Source organism: Nicotiana tabacum, chromosome 15, assembly GCF_000715075.1.
Source record: "Nicotiana tabacum cultivar K326 chromosome 15, ASM71507v2, whole genome shotgun sequence".
NCBI lineage: Eukaryota > Viridiplantae > Streptophyta > Magnoliopsida > Solanales > Solanaceae > Nicotiana > Nicotiana tabacum.
In genome coordinates this window covers 24,410,898-24,433,956 of record NC_134094.1, presented here as the reverse complement: position 1 = coordinate 24,433,956, position 23,059 = coordinate 24,410,898, and the positions used below count along the sequence as shown (strand labels likewise).

Sequence of the window (23,059 nt, the reverse complement as noted above, 5' to 3'; positions counted from 1 at the left end):
GTTTTATGCAGGAAACAAATAGGGACAAGTAATAAAAAAATGTAGAATCAGGGAGAACATAGGCAATTTAATATATAAAATGCTAAATGTCAAGTAGCAATTATGACACAAAAGTCAGATAAGCATGTAGCAATTAAGGCATGAAATCAAGGCATAATAGTAGGCAATGAAAATAAGAGAATCAATTAATATAACAATTATTCATGAAATAAGGCAATTGGTAAAATACATAAAAACATGGAAACAAGCAATTTTACGACGTATAGACACTCGTCACCTCGTCTATACGTCGCTACACATGAAATTCACATAACACATAGTTCAAGGGTTCTGTTCCCTCAAGTCAAGGTTAACCACGACACTTACCTTGCTTCGCAATTCAAGTGATCACTCGACCACGGCTTTTCCTTTTGAATTAGTCTCCAAACCAATCAAACCTAGCAATTTATTTATAAACAATTCAATTAGAGCTTTAAAAATTATTCACAATTCGAAAGAGACTTAATTTAAATTATTTTCGGAAAAGTCAACCAAAAGTTAACGTGGGGACTACTTTTCGGAACTCGACAAAAAATTACGAAATCCGAACACACGTTTCGATACGAGTTCAACCATGCAAAAATTATCGAATTCCGACATCGGATCGCCTTTCAAATATTCATTTTTTATTTTTGGAAGATTTTACAAAAACCCCATTTTCTTCAATTCAATTCACTGATTAATGATGTAAATAAGTATGGAATCATGAAATATAATCAATTTAGGATAAAGAACACTTACCCAGTTTGAACTCGTGAAAAATCCCTTTGAAATCGCCCAAATCCGAGACTTGAAACTCAAAAATGAGCAAAAACGTTGAACTCCCGAATTTTAAGCAATCTGCCCGGCAAGTTGCATCTCTCAAATGCGACTTGTCTCATTATTTCCTAGCAAACATTTGCAGTACCTGCCATCAGTAAATCGATCATACCTTTCGGTACAAATGTCCAAATTATGAATAGTTTACCTTTCTGGAAACTGAATTCAAAGGGCTACAACTTTCATGTTTTGATCATCTCCAAATTCCTTTCAGATTACGAGATATAAGCTTCCAAAGACAGACCTATGCAACAGAAATTTCTGCGATGCACACTGCCAGGCAAAATAACTGCAGTACCAGGCTTCAGTTAATCGATCATAATATTCTGTACAAATGTCCAAATGATAAATGGTTTACATTTCTGGAAACTAGACCCAAAAGACTATAACTTTTATTTTTTGGATCATCTCCAAATTCCTTACAGATTACGAGATATAAGCTTCCAAAGTCAGCCCTGTGCAACAGAAATTTCTGCGATGCACACTGCCAGGCAAAAAAATTACAGTACCAGGCTTCAGTTAATTGATCATAACTTTCTGTACAAATGTCCAAATTATAACTGGTTTACATTTCTGGAAACTAGACTCAAAGGGCTACAACTTTTATTTTTGAATCATCTCCAAATTTCTTACAAATTACGAGATATAAGTATCCAAAGTCAGCCTTGTGCAACAGAAATTTCTGCGATGCACACTGTTGTAGCCAAAAATTAATAGTTAAAAATGGCCTAGAAATGGTCCGAAACCACTCTGAAACTCACCCGATCCCCTCGGGACCCCGTCCGAACATACCAACAAGTCTCAAAACATATTATGGACCTACTCGATGTCACAACCCGAAATTCCCACCTTCGGGGCCTATTATTATTGCGTACACATTAATATAAGTGACCTGCCTTAGCCTCGTCACTACTTTGTCGAGGTTAGGCTCGACACTTACTGGGTACATGGGGTCGGTTGTACTCATACTACACTCTGCACTTCTTTTGCAGATACCAGAGTTGGTCCCAGTGGCGTACAGTAGATTTGCTCGGATTCAGTTTTTCGCAGGAGACTTGAGGTATAACTGCATGGCGTTCGCAGTTTTGAAGTCCCATTCCACTTTATCGTAGCTGTGTATTTCTTTCAGACAGCTTCATTTTCATTCAGACCTTTATTTGTATTATTCTAGTAGCTCGTGCACTTATGACACCGGTTCTGGGATGGATTTAGACATCGGTATCATTGTGGATTATTCACTTTATTTCAGACTTTATTTCCGTATTTGTTTCTTTGTTATTAATTAATTTAAAAATTATTTTAAAAATGGATAATATTATTCTAACGTTGGCTTGACTAGCAAGTGAAATTTTAGGCACCATCCATAATAGAAATACAACAGGTAACTCATTTCAACAGTTTAAGCCAACTCGACAGTCATAACCAATTATTATTTCAATCAATTTTCGTTGCGGCGTGCAACCCGATCCCACAATATATTCATATTCAATTCTGTTGCGGCGTGCAACCCGATTCTCAATATATCCTTTTAATCAATTTTGTTGCGGCGTGCAACCCGCTCCTCCAATATATTCATTTCAATCAATTCTGTTGCAGCGTGCAACCCGCTCCTCCAATATATAATTTACCAATTCTTATCAAAGAAATTACTCCAATAAGTGCAACAATTAATATGAAATTATAAGACAACAAGCATACAATAATTATGATTTATTTAGGAATAAGTAATGACAAGTAGCAATTAATTGTGGAAATTAAGGTAAAAATAGTAAATTTAATAATTAGTATGCTAAATGTCAAGTAGCAATTAAGTCACACAAATCAAATAAGCATGTAGCAATAATAGCATGGATTCAAGGCATAATATTGAGCAAGGAATATGAGAAAAACAAATAATATAATAATTAATTAATGATTTAAAATAATTTATGATTTTTAAATAATTATGCAAACAATTAATTTGACGACGTATAGACACTCGCCACCTCGCCTATACGTCGTTCACATGAATTTCACATAACAAATAATTCAAGGATTCTATTCCCTCAAGTCAAGGTTAACCACGACACTTACCTCGCTTCGCAACCAATTTCAAGATTCCAATAAACTTTTGCCTCGCGAATTCGTGTCCGAAAACTTCAAATCTAGTCACAAACAATTCAATATACTCAACACGAATCGTAGGAATTAATTCCATATGAATTTACTAATTTGCCGGATTAAAATTCAAATTTATTTTAAAAATCGATAGTGGGACCCACATCTCGAATCCCAAAAAATCTCATGAAATCCGAACACACGTTCCGATACAAGTTCAACCATACAAATATTATCGAATTCCGACATCGGATTGACCTTCAAATCTTCATTTTATATTTTGGAAGATTTTATAAAAATCTGATTTTCCTTCAATAAATTCACGGATTCATGATGTAAATAAGTATGGAATCATGAAATATAATCAATATAGGATAAGGAACACTTACCCTAATGTTTTCCCGTGAAAATCGCTCAAAAATCGCCCTATCCGTGCTCAAAATCGTGAATAATAAAAAATGGGACGAAATCCCATTTCGAGAACTTAAGTTGTGTTGTCGATGGATTTCTTCTTCGCGAACACGACAGCACCCTTGCGTTCGCGAAGTACAAAATTGTGCTGCCCGGATTTCTTTCTTCGTGAACGCGAGCCTTTTCTCATCAACGCAAAGACCAATTTCCCCCCAGGCTGGCTTTTCCCTTTGCGAACGCGAAGCTTTGTCCTAGACCCTTCGCGAACGCGTACCCTCGGTCGTGAACACGAAGCACAAAATGGGCCAGTCTAATTTTTCTCTTCGCGAACGCGATGAAGAAAACCAGATACAGGCATCAGAAAATTCCAGTAGCTGTTTAAGTCCAAATTTCGATCCGTTAACCATCCGAAACTCAACCGAGGCTCCCAAGACCTCAACCAAATACACCAACAAGTCCTAAAACATCATAGAACATAGTCAAAACCTCAAATCACATCAAACAACGCTAAAACGACGACTCATACCACAATTCAAGCTTAAGGAACTTAAGAATTTTCAACTTCTACATTCGATGCCGAAACCTATCAAATCAAGTCCGATTGTCCTCAAAATTTGCACACAAGTCATAAATGACATAACGGACCTATGAAAATTTTCAGAACTGCATTTTGACCCCGATATCAATAAAAGTCAATTTGTGGTCAAACTTTGAAATCTTTAAGCCTTTAAGCTTCTAGTTTTCGTCAACTGGCAATAATTCAAGCTAGGGACCTCCAAATTAAATTCCGGACATACGCCTAGGTCTCAAATCACGATACGGACTTACTGGAGCTGTTAAAATACTGATTTGAGTCAGTTTGCTCAAAATATTGACCGAAGTCAACTCAGTTGAGTTTTAAAGCTCTATTTCACATTTTAATCAATTTTTCAAATAAAAACTTTTTAGAAAATTTTACGGACTTCTCACGCAAGTCGAGGAATGATGAATAGTGCTATTCGAGGTCATAGAATACAGAAATTAATATTTAAATTAAAGATGACATTTTGGGTCATCATATTCTCGACTTCTAAAACAAACGTTCGTCCTCAAACGGAATTAGAAAATTTACCTGAGCTGGTAAAAAGGTGTGGATATTTACTTCGCATGTCCAATTTAGACTCCCAGGTAGATGCTTCTATCGGCTGACCTCTCCATTGTACCCGAACTGAAGGATAAATCTTAGACCTCAATTGTCGGACCTGTCGGGCTAAAATAGCTACCGACTCCTCTTCATAAGTCAAATCTTTGTCCAATTGGACTGAGCTGGAATCCAATACATGGAACGGATCACCATGATATTTTCGGAGCATAGAAACATGGAACACTGGATGAACTGCTGATAAACTAGGTGGTAGTACAAGCCTATAGGCTACTTCACCCACCCTTTCAAGAATTTCAAAAGATCTAATATACCTAGGGCTCAACTTGACCTTCTTTCCGAATATCATTACACCTTTCATAGGTGAAACCCGGAGCAATACTCTTTCTCCTGCCATGAATGCAACGCCACAAACTTTACGGTCGGCATAACTCTTTTGCCTAGACTGAGCTGTGCGAAGTCGATCCTGAATAATCTTGACCTTATCTAAAGCATCCTGTACCAAATTGGTACCCAACAACCGAGCCTCTCCCGGTTCAAACCAGCCAACTGGCGAACGACATCGCTTCCCATATAATGCTTCATATGGAGCCATCTGAATGCTCGAATGGTAATTTTTATTATAGGCAAACTCCGCAAGTGGCAAGAACTAATCCCAAGAATCTCCAAAGTCTAATAACACAAGCGTGAAACATATCTTCCAATATCTGAATAGTGCGCTCTGACTGTCCGTCTGTCTGTGGATGAAATAATGTACTAAACTCAACCCGCGTGCCTAACTCACGCTGTACAGCCCTCTAGAAGTTCGAGGTGAACTACGTACCTTGATCAGAAATGATAGACACGGGCACACCGTGGAGGCGGACAATCTCGCGGATGTAAATCTCAGCTAACCGCTCTGAAGAATGGATAACTGCTATTGGAATGAAATGTGCTGACTTGGTCAACCTGTCCATAATTATCCATACTGCATCGAACTTCCTCTGAGTCCGTGGGAACCCAACAACAAAATTCATAGTGATGCGCTCCCACTTCCACTCTGGAATTTCTAATTTCTGAAGCAAACCAACAGGTCTCTGATGCTCGTACTTAACTTGCTAACAATTCAGACACCGAGCTACATATGCAACTATATCCTTCTTCATTCTTCTCCACCAATAATGTTGCCGCAAATCTTGATACATTTTGGCGGTACTTGGATGAATAGAATACCGGAAACTGTGGGCTTCCTCAAGAATATTCATGAAGCCCATTCACATTAGGCACAAAAATACGACCCTGCATCCGCAGAACTCCATCTCCCCCTACAGTATCTGTTTGGCATATGGTTGTCCAACGGGATGGGACGGAACAAAATTAACGGGACGGAACAGGACAAACGGGATAAAACGGTAGGCCCATCTCATCCCTCTAACAAACGGGACAGGACGGTAGGCCTATCCCGTCCCGCTAACAAACGGGATGGGACGGGACTGGTTCGCGGGCCTTAAGTGCCATTTAAAAAAAAAAATTATTTAAGCATTGAATTTGGCAACCGCTATTCTTTTGACGATGACTAAGTTTTTAAAGTTTGCAACAGCTAGTTTTTTGACTTATTTAATAAACTTAAAAATTAAACAAAAATTAGGAAACTAAGTAAAGAATTATAAAATATTAAAACAAAAGACTTGTAATGAAATATTCTAGTAATTATAAATTTATAATAGAGTTATAATTTATTTAATATAATTTCAAGCCATCAAGTAACTAAGTAAGAGTGTAAGACAATTCATAAAAAGAATTCAACACTTAGATCCTTTTATTTTACTAATAGAACTTTCAAATCTTACATACAAATATAATTCTTTTGAAGAGCACCTAATCCACGCAGCCACCTTCTAGGAAGGGTTCTGTTTGAACTAGGCCTCTTAGTAGCCAATTACAAATTATCATACTAATATTTGTAAGCTCCTATATAATTTCGTTGTAACTTATCTATAATTTCTCTCGGACATTGTTCTAGAATTGGCAATGTTGATTGATGTTCCATGAGTTCCATGACGTCATAACTCCCAGTGCTAAGTATCTCATTGTATTCTTCTTCTTCTTCCCTAGTTTCACCACCTGTTATTTCCATAGATTTATATTTATCAAACATTGATCTAACATAAGAATATATGTTAGCTTGGCAGTCTTCGAGAGATGGTTGTTCATTTTCTTGAATCGCTAAATTCTCATAAATTTTACGAACAAGTCCATTTCCACCTCTTAATTTTAAAGATGGGTTAAGTATAGTAAAAATTAAATAAACTTGGGGAATAGGGAAAAATACTTTTTAAATTTTGCAATCATTTCATTAATGGCCGGTGCATAAGTTGAATTAATTTTGCAATTATTTCATTAAGCTAGTTGTTGCAGTTGTGTTAGCACTTAGCAGAAGCATTATCTAAGGTGATAGTTAAAACTTTATCAATGAGTCCATAAAAATCAACAATTTATAGAACAGTAGTTGCAATATATGCTCCAGTGTGTTTTGAATCAACAAATTTATAACCAATAATACGTTTTTGCATGTTCCAGTGATGATCAACCCAATGACATGTAACAGTTAAATAATCACAACCATTAGGACTACGACCTATATCAGATGTGATAGACACTTTACAATCTAAGTGAAACAATACACAACGAATATACTGAAGATATTCGGTTTGATATTTAAAAACATCATTTTTAACCGTGGTCTTAGGAAAACCTTGAAAAGCAGGATGGGACGGGACGGGACAGGACAGGACGGGACGGGACAGGCGGGACGGGACGGGACGGAACGGGATGGGACGAAACGGGACGGGACAAACGGGATGAAATGGCCATTCCATCCCATCTTGTGTCCCATTTAGAAAGCCCATCCACATTAGGAACACATATACGACCCTATATCCGCAAAACTCCATCATCTCCCACAGCAACCTGTTTGGCACCACCGCACCGCACCGTGTCCTTAAGGATAAGCAAATGCGGATTGTCATACTGTCGCTCTCTGATACGCTCATACAAGGAAGACCGAGCGACTGTGCAAGCTAGAATCCGACTAGACTCTGAAACATCTAACCTCACGAACTGATTAGCCAAAATCTGAACATCTGCAGCTAACGGCCTTTCATTAATAGGAATATACGCAAGGCTTCCCATACTCATAACCTTTTCTACTCAAAGCATAGGCCACCACATTGGCCTTTCTCGGGTTATACAAAATGGTGATATCATAGTCTTTCAACCGCTCCCACCATCTTCTCTGCCTCAAATTCAAATCTTTTTGTTTGAACAGATATTGTAGACTACGATGATCAGTGAATACCTCACACGAGACACCATAAAGGTAATGTCTCCAAATCTTCAGCATATGAACAATGGCTGCCAATTCTAAGTCATGAACAGGATAATTCTTCTCATGAAGTTTTAACTGCCGTGATGCATATGCAATCACCCTGTCATCTTGCATCAATACTGCACCAAGCCCAATGCGAGATGCATCGCAATACACCGTATAAAATCCTAAACCTATGGATAATACCAACATTGGCGCCGTAGTCAAAGCAGTCTTGAGCTTCTAAAAGCTCAACTCACACTCGTCTGACCATCTGAATGGAACACCTTTCTGGGTCAATTTGGTCAACGGGCTTGCTATAGATGAAAACCCTTCCATGAACCGATGATAATAACCTGCCAAACCTAGAAAACTTCGTATCTCTGTAACTGAAGTAGGTCTAGGCCAGTTCTGAACTGCCTCAATCTTCTTTGGATCCACCTTTATGCCTTTTGTCGATACTACATGCCACAAAAAGACAATTGAGTTTAACCAAAACTCGCATTTTAAAAATTTGGCATATAACTGACTATTCTTCAAAGTTTGAAGTACAATCTGAAGATGTTGTTCATGCTCTTCTCGACTGCTAGAGTAAATCAAGATGTCATCAATGAATACAACCACAAAGGAATCCAGATAGGGCTTGAACACCCGGTTCATCAAATCCATAAATGCTATTGGGGCATTTGTCAGCCCAAATGACATCACTAGAAATTTATAATGCCCATACCGAGTCCAAAAAGTTGTCTTAGGGACATCAGATGCCCTAATATTCAACTGATGATGGCCAGACCTCAAGTCAATCTTCAAAAATACATTGGAACCCTGAAGCTGATCAAATAAGTCATCAATTCTTGGCAACAGATACTTTTTATTGATAGTAGCCTTGTTCAACTGCCGATAATCTATACATATCTGCATTGAAGCATCTTTCTTCTTCATAAACAACACTGGTGCACCCCAGGGTGAGATGCTAGGTCTAATGAATCCCTGGTCAAGCAAGTCTTGTAACTGTTCCTTCAATTTCTTTAGCTACGGCGGGGCCATACGGTATGGTAAAAGAGAAATGGACTGGGTTCCCAGAGCCAAATCAATACATAAATCAATATCCCTGTCGGGTGGCATCCCCGGCAAATCCACAAGAAATACATCTGGAAACTCATGGACAACTGGAACTGAATCCATAGAAGTAACATCCGTACTGGGATCGCGAATTTAAGCCAAATAAGCTAGACACCCCTTCTCAACCATACGCCGAGCTTTCACGTAAGAGATAATCTTGCCGGTGGAATGGCCAAGAGTCCCTTTCCACTCTATTCGAGGTAACCCTGGCATGGCTAAGGTCATTGTCTTGGCGTGACAATCCAATACAGCATGATAAAGTGACAACCAATCCATTCCCAAGATAACATCAAAATCTACCATATTCAAAAGTAGAAGATCCACGCTAGTCTCAAGACTCCCAATAGTAACAACACACGAACGATTGACATGATCTACATCGATAGAATCTCCCAGCGGTATGGACACACACATAGAAGCACTCAGAAAATCACGAGGCACAACCAAATATGAAGCAAAGTAGGAGGACACATAGGAATAAGTAGATCCTGGATCAAATAGAACTAAAGCATCTCTATAGAAAACTGGAACAATACCTGTGATCATGACATCGGATGACTCGACCTCAGGCCTAGCTAGAAAAGCATAAAATTGGGACTGGGCCCCACCAGTATGAACTACATCTCTGGGATAGGCCATAGCTCGCTGGCCTCCACCTCTAATAGTCTGACATCCACCTCTAGAAGTCTGACCCCTGCCCCTAGCTGGTCGGGTGGGTGGTGGAGTAACCGGTGCTGGTATGGCATGAGAATTCTACTTAAATCTATTGCTCAACAACTTAGAGAAATGCCTCCTAATGTGACCAATGTTCCGACACTCATAACACCCATCCTGCTGTCGTGGTTGCTGAAGCTGAAGCTGACCCGAACGGGTCGGATAGCCGCCATAGTGACTCTGGAGTAGTGGTGCACTGATAGGAGCTGGATGTGCACCAAATGTTGGCTTCCCAGAGTAAGGCATAATAGGACCATGACTCCCTGAAACACCGTGAGATGCCTGAAGTGCTGAAAAAAAAATAGTCTGGGAGGATGACCCCTACCATAAATACTCCAGCCTCCAAATGAGGCGCCTCTGAAATTACCGGAATGACAGGGCTTCTTATCTGACACTGGCCCTCTCCCCTGAGAAAGAACCATCTCGATCCACCTGGCGACATTAGCAGCGGTCTGAAAATAAATCTCACTCCCAATCTCCTTGGTCATCTGTATCTTGATAGGCTGAATGAGTCCATCAATGAACCTCCTCACCCTCTCTCTCGGTAGGAAGCAGAAGAAGAGCATGACGGGATAGATCCACAAAACGGGACTCATACTGAGTGACTGACATACTGCCTTGCTGGAGACGCTCAAACTGCTTGCGGTAATTCTCCCTCAGTGTGATAGGAAGGAACTTCTCCAGAAATAACTGCGAGAACTGCTCCGAGGTAAGTGTATGTGAACCAACTGGTCTAGTAAATACATAATCTTTCCACCACCTCATAGAGGAACCAGTCATCTGAAACACAACAAAATCAACCCTATTACTTTCGACTATCCCCATGTTCTGCAATACTTCATAGCAATGGTCAAGAAAATCATGTGGGTCCTTAGAAGGTGTACCACTGAAATGGATTGGAAATAACTTGGTAAACTTGTCCAACCTTAGCAAAGCCTCAGAAGACAAAGCAGGCCTATCACCGGCCTGTGCTGCAACAACTGGTTGAACTACCCTAACTGGATGGGCTACTGGAACCTGATACTAGGGAGCTGTTTGCCTAGGAGCGGGAGTAGTGGGAGTTTGTGCTCCTCCCCCAGCCTGTGAGACGATTGGTGCCACTAGAAATGTACCATTTTGGGCTACACCCTCCATAAGGCTTACCAAACGGACTAGAGCATCCTAAAGCACTGGAGTATCTATGAATCCTTCCGGGACCTGAACTGGTCCAACAGGTACTGTCTGACTGGAACCTTTGCTTCGAAATCCACCCGAGGCTCCACAAACAAGTGTTGCTGCTCGAGCTCGAGGCTGGGCTCTGCCCCTGCCTCTGCCTGGACCTCTGGCACGACCTCGGCCTTGGTCTCTACCCCTGGTCATAGTTGCCACAGGGGGCTCTGGTCCCTATCCGTCGGTAGATGTATTACGTGTCCTCACCATCTGCGAGAGGATAAGAATAGAATGGTTCAATCATCAATGATAGAATAAAATCGCACGACAGAGTATAATAGAAGTGAAATTATTCCTAAACTCTATAGCCTCTGGAAGATAAGTACAGACGTCTCTGTATCGATCCTTCAGACTCTACTAAGCTTGCTCGTGACTCATGAGACCTATGTAACCTAGTGCTCTGATACCAACTTGTCACGACCCGAAATTTCCACCTTCGGGACCATGATGGAGCCTAACATTTCACTTGCTAGGCAAGACAACGCAAGAATAATATTAGCCATTTTTAAAAATAATTTTTAAATTAATTAATAACAAAGAAACAAATACAGAAATAAAGTCTGAAATAAAGTGAATAATCCATAATGATAGCGATGTCTAAATACCATCCCAGAACTGGTGTCACAAGAGCACGAACTACTAGAATAATACAAATAAAGGTCTGAATGAAAATGAAGCTGTCTGAAAGAAATACACATCTACGATAAAGTGGAAGGGGACTTCAGAACTGCGAACGCCATGCAGTTATACCTCAAGTCTCCTACGAATAGCTGAGTCCGAGCAAATCTACTGTACGCCACAGGGACCAACTCCTGTATCTGCACAAGAATTGCAGAGTATAGTGTGAGTACAACCGACCCCATGTACCCAGTAAGTACCGAGCTTAACTTCGACGAAGAAGTGACGAGGCTAAGGTAGGTCACTTACATTTATCTGTACGCAATAATAATAGTAACAACAATAATAGAAATACAACAGGTAACTTATTTCAACAATTGAAGCCAACTCAACAGTCATAATCAATTATTATTTCAATCAATTTCTATTGCGGCGTGCAACCCGATCCCACAATATATTCATATTCAATTCCGTTGTAGCGTGCAACCCGATTCTCAATATATCCTTTCAATCAATTCTGTTGCGGCGTGCAACCCGCTCCTTCAATATATTCATTTCAATCAATTCTGTTACGGCGTGCAACCCGCTCCTCCAATATATAATTTACCAGTTCTTATAAAAGAAATTACTCCAATAAGTGCAACAATTAATATAAAATTATCAGACAATAAGCATAGAATAATTATGATTTATTTAGGAATAAGTGATGACAAGTAGCAATTAATTGTGGAAATTAAGGAGGAAATAGGCAATTTAATAATTAGTATGCTAAATGTCAAGTAAAAACTAAGTCACATAAATTAAATAAGCATGTAGCAATTATAGGATGGATTCAAGGCATAATATTGAGCAACAAATATGAGAGAAACAATTAATATAATAATTAATTCATGATTTAAAATAATTTATGATTTTTAAATAATTATGCAAACAATTAATTTGACGGCGTATAGACATTCGTCACCTCGCCTATACGTCGTTCACATGAATTTCACATAACAAATAATTCAAGGGTTCTATTTCCTCAAGTCAAGGTTAACCACGACACTTATCTCGCTTCGCAACCAATTTCAAGATTCCAATAAACCTTTGCCTCATAAATTCGTGTCTCAAAGCTTCAAATCTAGTCACAAACAATTCGATATACTCAACACGAATCGTAGGAATTAATTTCATATGAATTTACTAATTTTTCGGATTAAAATCTGAAATTCATTTTACAAATCGATAGTGGGACGCAACTCTTGAATCCCGGAAGAATTCATGAAATTCGAACACCCGTTCCGATACGAGTTCAACCATATAAAAATTATCGAATTCCGACATCGGATTGACCTTCAAATCTTCATTTTATATTTTTGGAAGATTTTATAAAAATCTGATTTTTCTTCCATAAATTCACGGATTCATGATATAAATGAGTATGGAATCATAAAATATAATCAATATAGGATAAGGAACACTTACCCCAATATTTTTCCGTGAAAATTGCCCAAAAATTGCCTTACCCGAGCTCAAAATTGTGAATAATGAAAAATGGGACGAAATCCCATTTCGAGAACTTAAGTTTTGCTGTCCAGGGATTTCTTCTTCACGAATGCGACAGCACCCTCGCGTTCGCGAAGCAAAAAATTGTGCTGCCCGGATTTTCTCCTTCGCGAACGCGAGCCTGGTCTCGTGAACGCGAAGACCAATTTCCCCCCAGGTCGGCTTTTCCCTTCACTAACGCCAGGCCTCGATCGTGAATGCTAAGCTTTGCCCTCGACCCTTCGCGAATGCATGCCCCCGGTCGCGAACGCGAAGCACAAAACAGGCCAGTCCAACTTTCCTCTTCGCGAACGCGAGGCACTCCTCGCGAACGCGATGAAGGAAACCAGATACAGGCATCAGAAAATTCCAGCAGCTGTTTAAGTCCAAATTTCGATCCATTAACCATCCAAAACTCACTCGAGGTCCCCGGGACCTCAACCAAATACACCAATAAGTCCTAAAACATCATACGAACTTAGTCGAAACCTCAAATCATATCAAACGATGCTAAAATCACGAATCATACCACAATTCAAGCCTAAGAAACTTAAGAATTTTCAACTTCTACATTCGATACCGAAACCCATCAAATCAAGTCCGATTGACCTCAAATTTTGCACACAAGTCATAAATGACATAACGGACCTATAAAATTTTTCAGAACTGGATTCTGACCCCGATATCAATAAAAGTCAATTTGTGGTCAAACTTTGAAATCTTTAAGCCTTTAAGCTTCTAGTTTTCGTCAACTGGCGATAATTCAAGTTAGGGACCTCCAAATTAAATTCCGGGCATACGCCCAAGTCCTAAATCACGATATGGACCTATCGGAACTGTCAAAATACTGATCCGGGTTCGTTTGCTCAAAATATTGACCAAAGTCAACTCAATTAAGCTTTAAATTTCTATTTCATATTCTAATCAATTTTTCATATAAAAACTTTTCGGAAAATTTTACGGATTGCGCACGCAAGTCGAGGAATGGTGAATAGTGCTATTCGAGGTCATAGAACACAGAAGTGAATGTTTAAATAATAGATGACATTTTGGGTCATCACACTCGAGGTCTCAAATCACACATAATAACGGCGAAACTACAAACCGCGCGTCGATTCAGACTTATGAATTTATGAAATTTTCAATTCTATAACTCGCGCCGAAACATATCAAATCAATTTGGAATGAACTTAAATTTTGCGTACAAGTCCCAAACGACATAACAAAGCTACTGAAATTTACGGAACCATAATCCGAACCCGATATTATCAAAGTTAACTCTTGGTCAAACTTATAAATATTTCAAAACTTCAACTTTCCAAATTTTCGCCAAAATGCGCCGAATTGTCCTACGGATTTCCAATTCCAAATCCGGACATACGCCTAAGTCCGAAATTACCATACGAAGCTATTGGAACCCTCAAAATACTATTCCGGAGTCGTTTACACAAAAGTCAAATCTCTGGTCAAACTTTAGAAATTCAAGCTTTATAAAATCAAACCTTTTATTTTTTTCAAAAACTAACGGAAAACGTGCCTACGCACCTCAGAATAACTTCAAATTTTGTACACAAGTCATAAATATTGTTACGAAGATGACCGAACTCTCGGAATCCAAATTGGGACCTGATATCAACAAAAATCCAATTATGGCCAATTTAGGAATTCTTCAAACCTTTAAATTTCTAATTTTCGTCAAATGGCGATAATTCGAGCTAGGGACTTCCGAATTCAATTTCGGGCATACTCCCAAGTCCCAAATCAAGATACGGACCTACCGGGATCGTCTAAATACTAATCCAGGTTCGTTTGCTCAAAACATTGATTGAAGTCAACTTAAATGAGTTTTGAAGTACTATTTCACATTTTAATCAATTTTTCACATAAAAGTTTTTTGAATAAATATACAGACTGTGCACGCAAGTCGAGGAATGCTGAATGGTGTTATTCGAGGTTTCGTAGTACAAAATTAAATATTAAATTTAAAGATGACCTATCGGGTCATCACACCAACACTCAACCCCATACAACACCGTCGGTCTGACCACCACTCTGTAGAACTTACCTTTAAATTTCAGTGGCACCTTTTTGTTATACAAACCACCAAAAACGAGTCTCTATTTCATCCATCCCACCCCATTATGATATGTGACATCTTCATCAATCTCCCCATTCCCCTGAATAATAGATCCAAGGTACTTAAAACTTCCTCTCCTAGGGATGACCTGCGAGTCCAGCGTCACCTCCCCTCTCCCCCTTGAGTCTCACCACTGAACTTACACTCCAAGTATTATGTCTTGGTCCTGCTCAACTTAAAAATCTTTAGACTCCAGGGTCTGCCTCCATACCTCTAACTGCGCGTTCACATTGCCTCATATCTCGTCAATCAATACAATATCATCTACAAATAGCATGCACCACGTCACCTCCCCTTGGATATGGTGCGTCAGTACGTCCATCGCCAAGGCAAACAAAAAAGGGTTGAGTGCCGACCCCTGATGCAACCCCATCATAATCGAAAAATGGTCCGAGTCCCCACCCACCGTCCTCACTCGGGTCTTTGTTCCATCATACATATCCTTAATCATCTTAACGTAGGCAACATGTACACCTCTAGCCTCCAAACATCTCCATAAAACCTCCCTCGGAACTTTATCGTACGTCTTTTCTAAGTCGATGAACACCATATGCAAGTCCTTCTTCCTCTACCTATGCTGCTCCATCAATCTCCTTACAAGGTGGATGAGTTAAAAAAAGACTTTTGAATATGTGGTGTAAAATAAGGCACATATATTTTGTGTGTCTATATATCATTGCATAAAGGTAAATTATTTCCAAATATAAAAAGGGATCATTCTTTTTGGCACGGACTTAAAAATAAATATGTTCACATAATTTGAAATGGAGTATAAAAACACATAGATTAAACTTCATTATTTTGGCTAAAAATTTTTATTTAGCTAAAGATTATGGAGCCCGAAGCAAGTATTGTTCACATATTTTGCTCTAAAGGAAAATACACAGTTGAAATAAAATAGCAATTGCATCTAAAGAAGAAATAAAATTGCAAGTTCATTATTTTGGCGATACTTTCTGTATGTGGTAAAAAATAATTGAGCTATAATCAATTTGTTTTACTGATTTGACTCGAAAAAATTATGCAATTCACATAAATAACCATTATATCTAAAGAAAAACAACAAGAAATACACAACTAGTACTCTATTCTTTTAGATAGAAGTTTAGTTGGCTAAAATAATAGAGTTCCACTCAAAATTTTCATAAATTTCGTCGGAAAAAGATGAAATACGCAAATGAAACAAATAGACATTAAATATGTGGAAGAAATTAAAAAGAATATAAGTTAGGGTAAAATACATATTTTATATTAAGATAGCAAGAAAATAAATATAATTATAATAAATAAATTATTATATATGATAATGTGACAATTAACGGTCAAAAAACAATCCACTTGAAAGTTAATTTTTTAATTTTTTTTTATTCCCACGTGCTTGAAAGAGAGTGTATCTATACTCTTTGTCACATCAACGTCCATGGGGCAATGAAAATCAAATAGACAAGTTTATAGAATAATTAAGACCACAAATAGTTTAGGGGCATAACTAATCCGTGCCAAGGTATTCCGCCTAAAAAAAAAAAAGCAAAAAAATAAAAAATAAAAGGACAAAATTTCTATAAGGTGGGACCGGGGAATGCAACCCAGCAACCGACACGCAACATCTTCACAAATTAAACTTTAGTATTATATGAATCTCTCACGAAAAATGATGCAAATTATAAAAACGCTCGTCTCTCGGTGCATATTTTTGGATCTGAAACCAATTCCCAAATCTAAACGCATTTCCCTTTCGTCTTCTCTTCTCTTCTCCCTCCCATTTTCATCACCATGGGAAGAGCAGCTCGTAGATCTCTTCTGATTTGCGCTATTTCTCTTCTTCTTACCTTCCACAATGCCTTCTCTTTCTACCTCCCCGGTGTTGCTCCTGAAGATTTCCAAAAGGTTCCCCATTTTTCACTCTCTTTCTCTCATTATATATATATATATATATATATATATATATATATATATATATATATATTTTGTGTGTGTGTGTGTGAGATTGATGATTGCAAAATAAGTTGATATCTCGGATATCAAGAAGAAATTTGACTAAAGTTTGAAGCTAGATCGGCTTATATTATAAGAATGTAAATATTCAATCTCTTTCTCTATATTTCTTCATGTGTATGTGTGTGCTCACAAAAATACAAAATGTCTTGTTATTGTTGTTGTTGTTGTCGGATATCAAGAGGCAATTTGATTAAAGTTTGAAGATAGATCGGCTAGACTAATATTTCTAATAAAAATTTAGATATTCTGAAGCTACATTTCCAGAAGGTCCACATTTTTTACCCTCTTTCTCAATATTTCTTCATGTAAATGCCTGTGGACAAAAATAAAATTGTATATACTCCAAAAATAATCCAAAAGGAAAAATGCGTTGTTGGATATTGAGAGGCAATTTGACTACAATTTGAAGCTAGATCGACTAGATTAATGTCATTTATTTGAAATATAAAAAATGTATATATTCCAAAAAATAATCCAAAAGGTGCGCTTTTTCACTCTCTTTCTCAAATTTTCTTCATGTGTACGTATGTGCGGGCAAATATGCAAAATGCATTGTTATTTTCGGGTATTGAGAGGAAATTTTACTAAAGCTTGAAGCTAGATCGGCTAGATTAATATCAATTTACATTAAATGGAAAAAATGTAGATATTCTGAAGCTAAATTTCCAAAAGGTTCCACATCTTTCACTCTCTTTCTCCACATTTTTTCATTACATGTGTGTGTGCGCGGACAAAAATGGAAATTCGTTGTTATTTTTGTTATTGTTGTTGTTATTTTTGGATATTAAGAGGCAATTTGACTAATGCTTGAAATTAGATCGGCTAAATTAATCACTTTTTTTAAAAAAGAAGTATATATTCACTCTCTTTCTCTATCTTTCTTCATGTGTACGTATCTGTATGGACAAATTTAGAAATGCATTTTTTTTGGTGCTATTTTTGGATATCAAGAGGCATTTTGACTAAAGTTTGAAGCTAGATTGCCCAGCTTAATATCACTTTTTTCATAAAATTTAAAAATTTTGTGATTCTGAAGCTACACAAAATAAGTCACGATTCTTCACATATCATATGGTGAAAATGATACTTCATTTTAAAATGCTGTTGAAAGTTTACTTTTGTTTGAATATCGTTGCACAAAAGATGAAAATGCTTTGTTATTTTGGTTGTTGTTTTTCTTTTTGATGAAGTTGGTTGTTGTTGTTATTTTCGGATATCAAGAGGCAATTTAACTTAAGTTTTAAGCTAGATCGCCTAGATTAATATCACTTCTTTTGAAAAATAAAAATGTAGTTAGTCCGAAGCTACCCATGAGTTACTAGATACGATGCAATTCTGCTTGTATCAAAATGGAAAAAATGATACGTTTAAAAATGTTGGCGAAAGTTTATGTAGCGAAAATTGTCAAATATTTTGATGTTAATAGCTCTGTTTGAATATCCTGTCTAAGTGATGTGTGTATTAGATACTTTGTTTGCTTATTTACAGTTTAATTTGTGTTCGATTCACAGATCTGTGTTTGGCGGGGTATGGGTTTGTGCTTAATTTCATCATTTTGCTGCTTTGATCTGTCTCTGTATGACATGGGCTCGGTTGGGGAATCCAGTTGGTTTTGATTGTATGTATCTACTTTGATTTGTGAGATCGTTGAATTCAAAACCATCTGAATTCACCAACAGCATGAATATTTAAAAACTATTGCGAGGAAGCTGAGAATGAGTACAAATGGCATTGAGGCGTAGTTGTGCCAATGCTGCTTAAAAGCAATGATGCAGCAGAATTGGTAAAACGTGCAATTTTTTGGTTAAGAAAAAAGGAAGCTTATGGTAGGACACTTGTATTTTTGCAGGGAAGCATACAGTAAAATGTATGTGGGTATGGACTATGGTGAACATGTATGTATGTTTTTCCCGATAACATTTGTGTCAGGGCTTACTTGTTCGCATCTCACCTAATCCACAGGATACCTTTGCTTACCACATGAGAAGTATCGGATAACTCTGTCTTTGCCTCTACTGGGAACCCTGTTCTCCCGTGGTCCGCTCTAGCTTCATTCTATGCTAGACTACACTCATGGTCTTGTGTGCTATTTGTATATATTATTTGTATACAAATATGTATGTATGTGTATTTACTTTATAGGATGCTGAATTATTACTTGATTAAATAGCAAGAAAAAGGGTTTGTTCTGTTGAAAGTCAATTAAAAGTTTCCCTCCAGCGTTATTGTACAATGCCATATTTCTTTTACTTTGCGACGCCCTTAACGACTTTCACTCCGGCAACATATGCAATCTGACAATGTCCCCTGAAACACAAGTCAATATTGCTCAATCAGTTGGCAGGCTTTATGTCATGAAGGCAGCTAGTAAATTTTGGTCTACGTGATCTGTATAGTCAGGTTATTTTGGGAGACCCCTCTCATGATTCTGACTAGATGCTTCCCTTTTTTACTTCCTTTCAGTTGTCCAAATTGATATTGATGAGCTTCAAAATAAGTTCCATTATATATTGTATTATGAACAGGAACTTCTGTAGAAGTGTGTTTTCTAGCATGCGTGTTTATTATGGAATGGTTTGTATGGTGAAAAGTGCCAATTTAATTCCCTTGGAAGAATGTGTTTTAGTATATAAGCAGATCATATAGACTTGTGGTCACCTCACAAAATCTGGGTCAAATTACGCCCAAAAGTAAATTAAACATACCTCTTTGGTTCATCGGCAGGTAACGCGAGCTGGGATTGTATATGGATTTTGTTTTGTAGGAAAGATCTTTAACAAGTTGTTGCACAGGGTGGTGGGGGGTTATGAGTTTTTTTTTAAATAATCGTAGTGAGATTCTACTTAACCCTAAAAGAAGGAAATACATAAATTTTTCTGACTCCTGGATGGTGATGATGTTTGTTGCAGGGAGATCCTCTGTCTGTGAAAGTGAACAAGCTGACTTCTACAAAGACTCAGCTTCCTTACTCGTTCTACTCTGTTCCTTTCTGTCGTCCAGAAAATATAGTGGATAGCAGAGAAAATCTTGGAGAAGTGCTTCGTGGTGATCGAATTGAGAACTCCCCTTATTCGGTCAGCAAATCTACTTTACCACTTGATTTTTTTTAATTTTTTTAAAAATCTTATGGCAACTGACTTCTTTTAGCTGTATGTTCCTATTGCAGTTCAAAATGAGGGAACCAGAGATGTGCCATGTTGTTTGTAGGCTTGTACTTGATAACAAGACTGCTAAGGAATTTAAAGAAAAAATTGAAGATGAATATCGTGTCAACATGTAGGTCAATTATTTGCTTGAGGAAACAGTCATTTTCCTAACTTTTGGATTGTACTCTTCTAACTACTCTTCCTAACAATATTCTGGATTCATGTGTTAGGATCCTAGATAATCTGCCTTTAGTTGTTCCAGTTCGGAGGTTAGAGCAAGAAGCCCCTCCTGCCTATCAACAGGGAGTTTATATTGGTGTAAAAGGACAATATGCTGGGGTAAGGATATTTTCCATAACACTAGAGAACTGATGTTCTATGTAGAAGTGCTAAAATTTGTATTCATGTACTCATTTATTGTGTGTGACTGCCTGTAGAGCAAGGATGAGAAGCATTTCATCCATAACCACTTGACATTCACTGTTAAGTACCATAAAGATTTGCAGACAGATTCAGCCAGAATTGTGGGATTTGAAGTCATGCCATTCAGGTTTGTTTTCAAGGTTACCCATATCTCCATCAGCACTCAGTCACTCACTGGCTGAGGCATAGCAAAATGTGTATGATTTTGTTTGCTTTTGTTCTTTAATCTATTGGTGCATAAGAACTAACATGGCTCATTATATTTCCAGTGTTAAGCATGAATATGATGGAAAATGGAGTGAGAATACTCGTTTAACAACATGTGATCCACATGCAAAGCGGACTGTATCTAATTCGAATTCTCCTCAAGAGGTTGAGACTAACCAAGAAATCATATTTACATATGATGTTGAATTCCAGGTAACCTACTTTTTGAATCTTGTTAGATATGGCCACTCAATTTGATCATTGCTAGTCCTTTTTATAACTTTATATGTTATGACTTCTGAGTTCAACCTTTTGAGATTTACTATAGGAGTTTGGTATTATATAAAACTAATTTTATATGATTCTTTGGTTTGTATCGCAGGAGAGTGATGTCAAGTGGGCGTCGAGATGGGATGCCTATCTTCTGATGGCTGATGATCAGATCCACTGGTTCTCGATAGTAAATTCTTTAATGATTGTGCTGTTCCTATCAGGCATGGTGGCGATGATAATGCTGAGAACACTTTATCGCGACATTTCCAAGTACAATGAACTGGAGACCCAGGAGGAGGCACAAGAAGAAACCGGATGGAAACTAGTCCATGCAGATGTTTTCAGGCCTCCAAGTAACACAGATTTGCTTTGTGTCTATGTTGGAACTGGTGTACAGTTTTTCGGTATGATGGTGGTGACCATGATGTTTGCTGTCCTTGGGTTCCTCTCCCCTTCGAATCGGGGTGGGCTAATGACTGCTATGCTCTTGCTCTGGGTTTTCATGGGACTCTTTGCGGGCTACTCTGCTTCCCGTCTCTATAAGTTGTTTAAAGGTACAGAATGGAAGAGAATTGCACTCAGGACAGCATTTCTGTTTCCAGCTACTGTCTTTGCCATCTTCTTCGTCTTGAATGCACTCATCTGGGGTCAAAAATCATCTGGGGCTGTGCCATTTGGAACAATGTTTGCTTTGGTGTTCTTATGGTTTGGAATTTCAGTCCCTCTCGTCTTTGTGGGCAGTTATGTTGGTTTTAGAAAGCCAGCCATTGAGGATCCTGTGAAGACGAATAAAATACCCAGGCAGATCCCGGAGCAGGCTTGGTACATGAACCCCATCTTCTCTGTCCTAATCGGAGGCATACTTCCATTTGGAGCTGTTTTCATTGAGCTCTTTTTCATTCTTACCTCAATCTGGCTGAACCAATTTTACTACCTCTTCGGCTTCCTCTTCATCGTGTTTGTCATTCTGATAGTCACCTGTGCCGAGATAACCGTCGTCCTATGCTATTTTCAGTTATGCAGTGAGGACTACTTGTGGTGGTGGAGATCCTACCTGACATCAGGCTCGTCCGCACTTTACCTCTTCCTTTATGCTACCTTCTACTTCTTCACTAAGCTTGATATCACTAAGCCTGTTTCTGGGATCTTGTACTTTGGTTACATGTTGATTGCTTCATATGCATTTTTCGTTCTGACCGGTACCATCGGTTTCTATGCATGCTTCTGGTTCACAAGACTTATTTACTCGTCTGTGAAGATCGACTGATGAGACCCAGATTCTCCAGTTCCACTGCCCTTACTGGTTGTTAACAAGAATGCTGTAGAAGATCATTACACTTGAATTTGAATATCCAAGTACTTGTTTTCCTATAGAAGTCATCTTAATTTGTCCGCCAATTTTTGAACATAAGATTATTATAATATTTTTGGTAAAATTTTCCAGTGGTAGTTCAGATCAAAAACTGTCTTTTTTGTTTGATAGAGGTCTCCAGAAGTCATGTAATATCTTACAACTTGTGAAGTATTTCTTTACAACTTGGTTAAGTAGATGTTCCTCTGCTACAATATTTAGCCTTTGGTTTTTCTCAACAAGACGGCCTTAGTCCCTTGTTATTTTGATAGGGACAAGATGCACCCTTGGACTACAAGTCAGTGGGAATAAATAGGGATGTCAATTTAACATGCACTAACAAACTTTGATTTCTTAGTCTTCAAGGACTAAATTTACAATATACAAAATGTGAAGAAAAAGTAAAACCAAAATTATACAAATTGGTTTAGTTTTTGATTTGAAATGCGTTCTTTTACAATGAAAGGTTTGGAGTTGTATC

At 38.0% G+C, this 23,059-nt stretch overlaps 1 protein-coding gene across 1 annotated transcript; it reads left to right on the top strand.

Moving 5' to 3' along the window:
• The first annotated feature begins 16,814 nt into the window (after nt 1–16,814).
• Nucleotides 16,815–22,788, top strand: LOC107803427 (transmembrane 9 superfamily member 9). The gene is made up of 7 exons (XM_016627142.2): nt 16,815–17,067; nt 20,088–20,252; nt 20,345–20,454; nt 20,555–20,663; nt 20,762–20,874; nt 21,017–21,167; nt 21,337–22,788. Exons 1-7 carry the CDS (start codon nt 16,954–16,956, stop codon nt 22,492–22,494), a joined length of 1,920 nt encoding a protein of 639 aa, XP_016482628.1. The 5' UTR covers nt 16,815–16,953; the 3' UTR covers nt 22,495–22,788.
• Nucleotides 22,789–23,059: the final 271 nt, after the last annotated feature.

Excerpts from the sequence above, each read along its gene's own strand:
- LOC107803427 (XM_016627142.2), top strand. The coding sequence starts at position 16,954 with ATGGGAAGAGCAGCTCGTAGATCTCTTCTGATTTGCGCTATTTCTCTT. Across the intron at positions 17,068-20,087 it reads CTCCTGAAGATTTCCAAAAG|GGAGATCCTCTGTCTGTGAA; the intron begins GTTCCCCATTTT and ends TGTTTGTTGCAG. Across the intron at positions 20,664-20,761 it reads TAAAAGGACAATATGCTGGG|AGCAAGGATGAGAAGCATTT; the intron begins GTAAGGATATTT and ends GACTGCCTGTAG.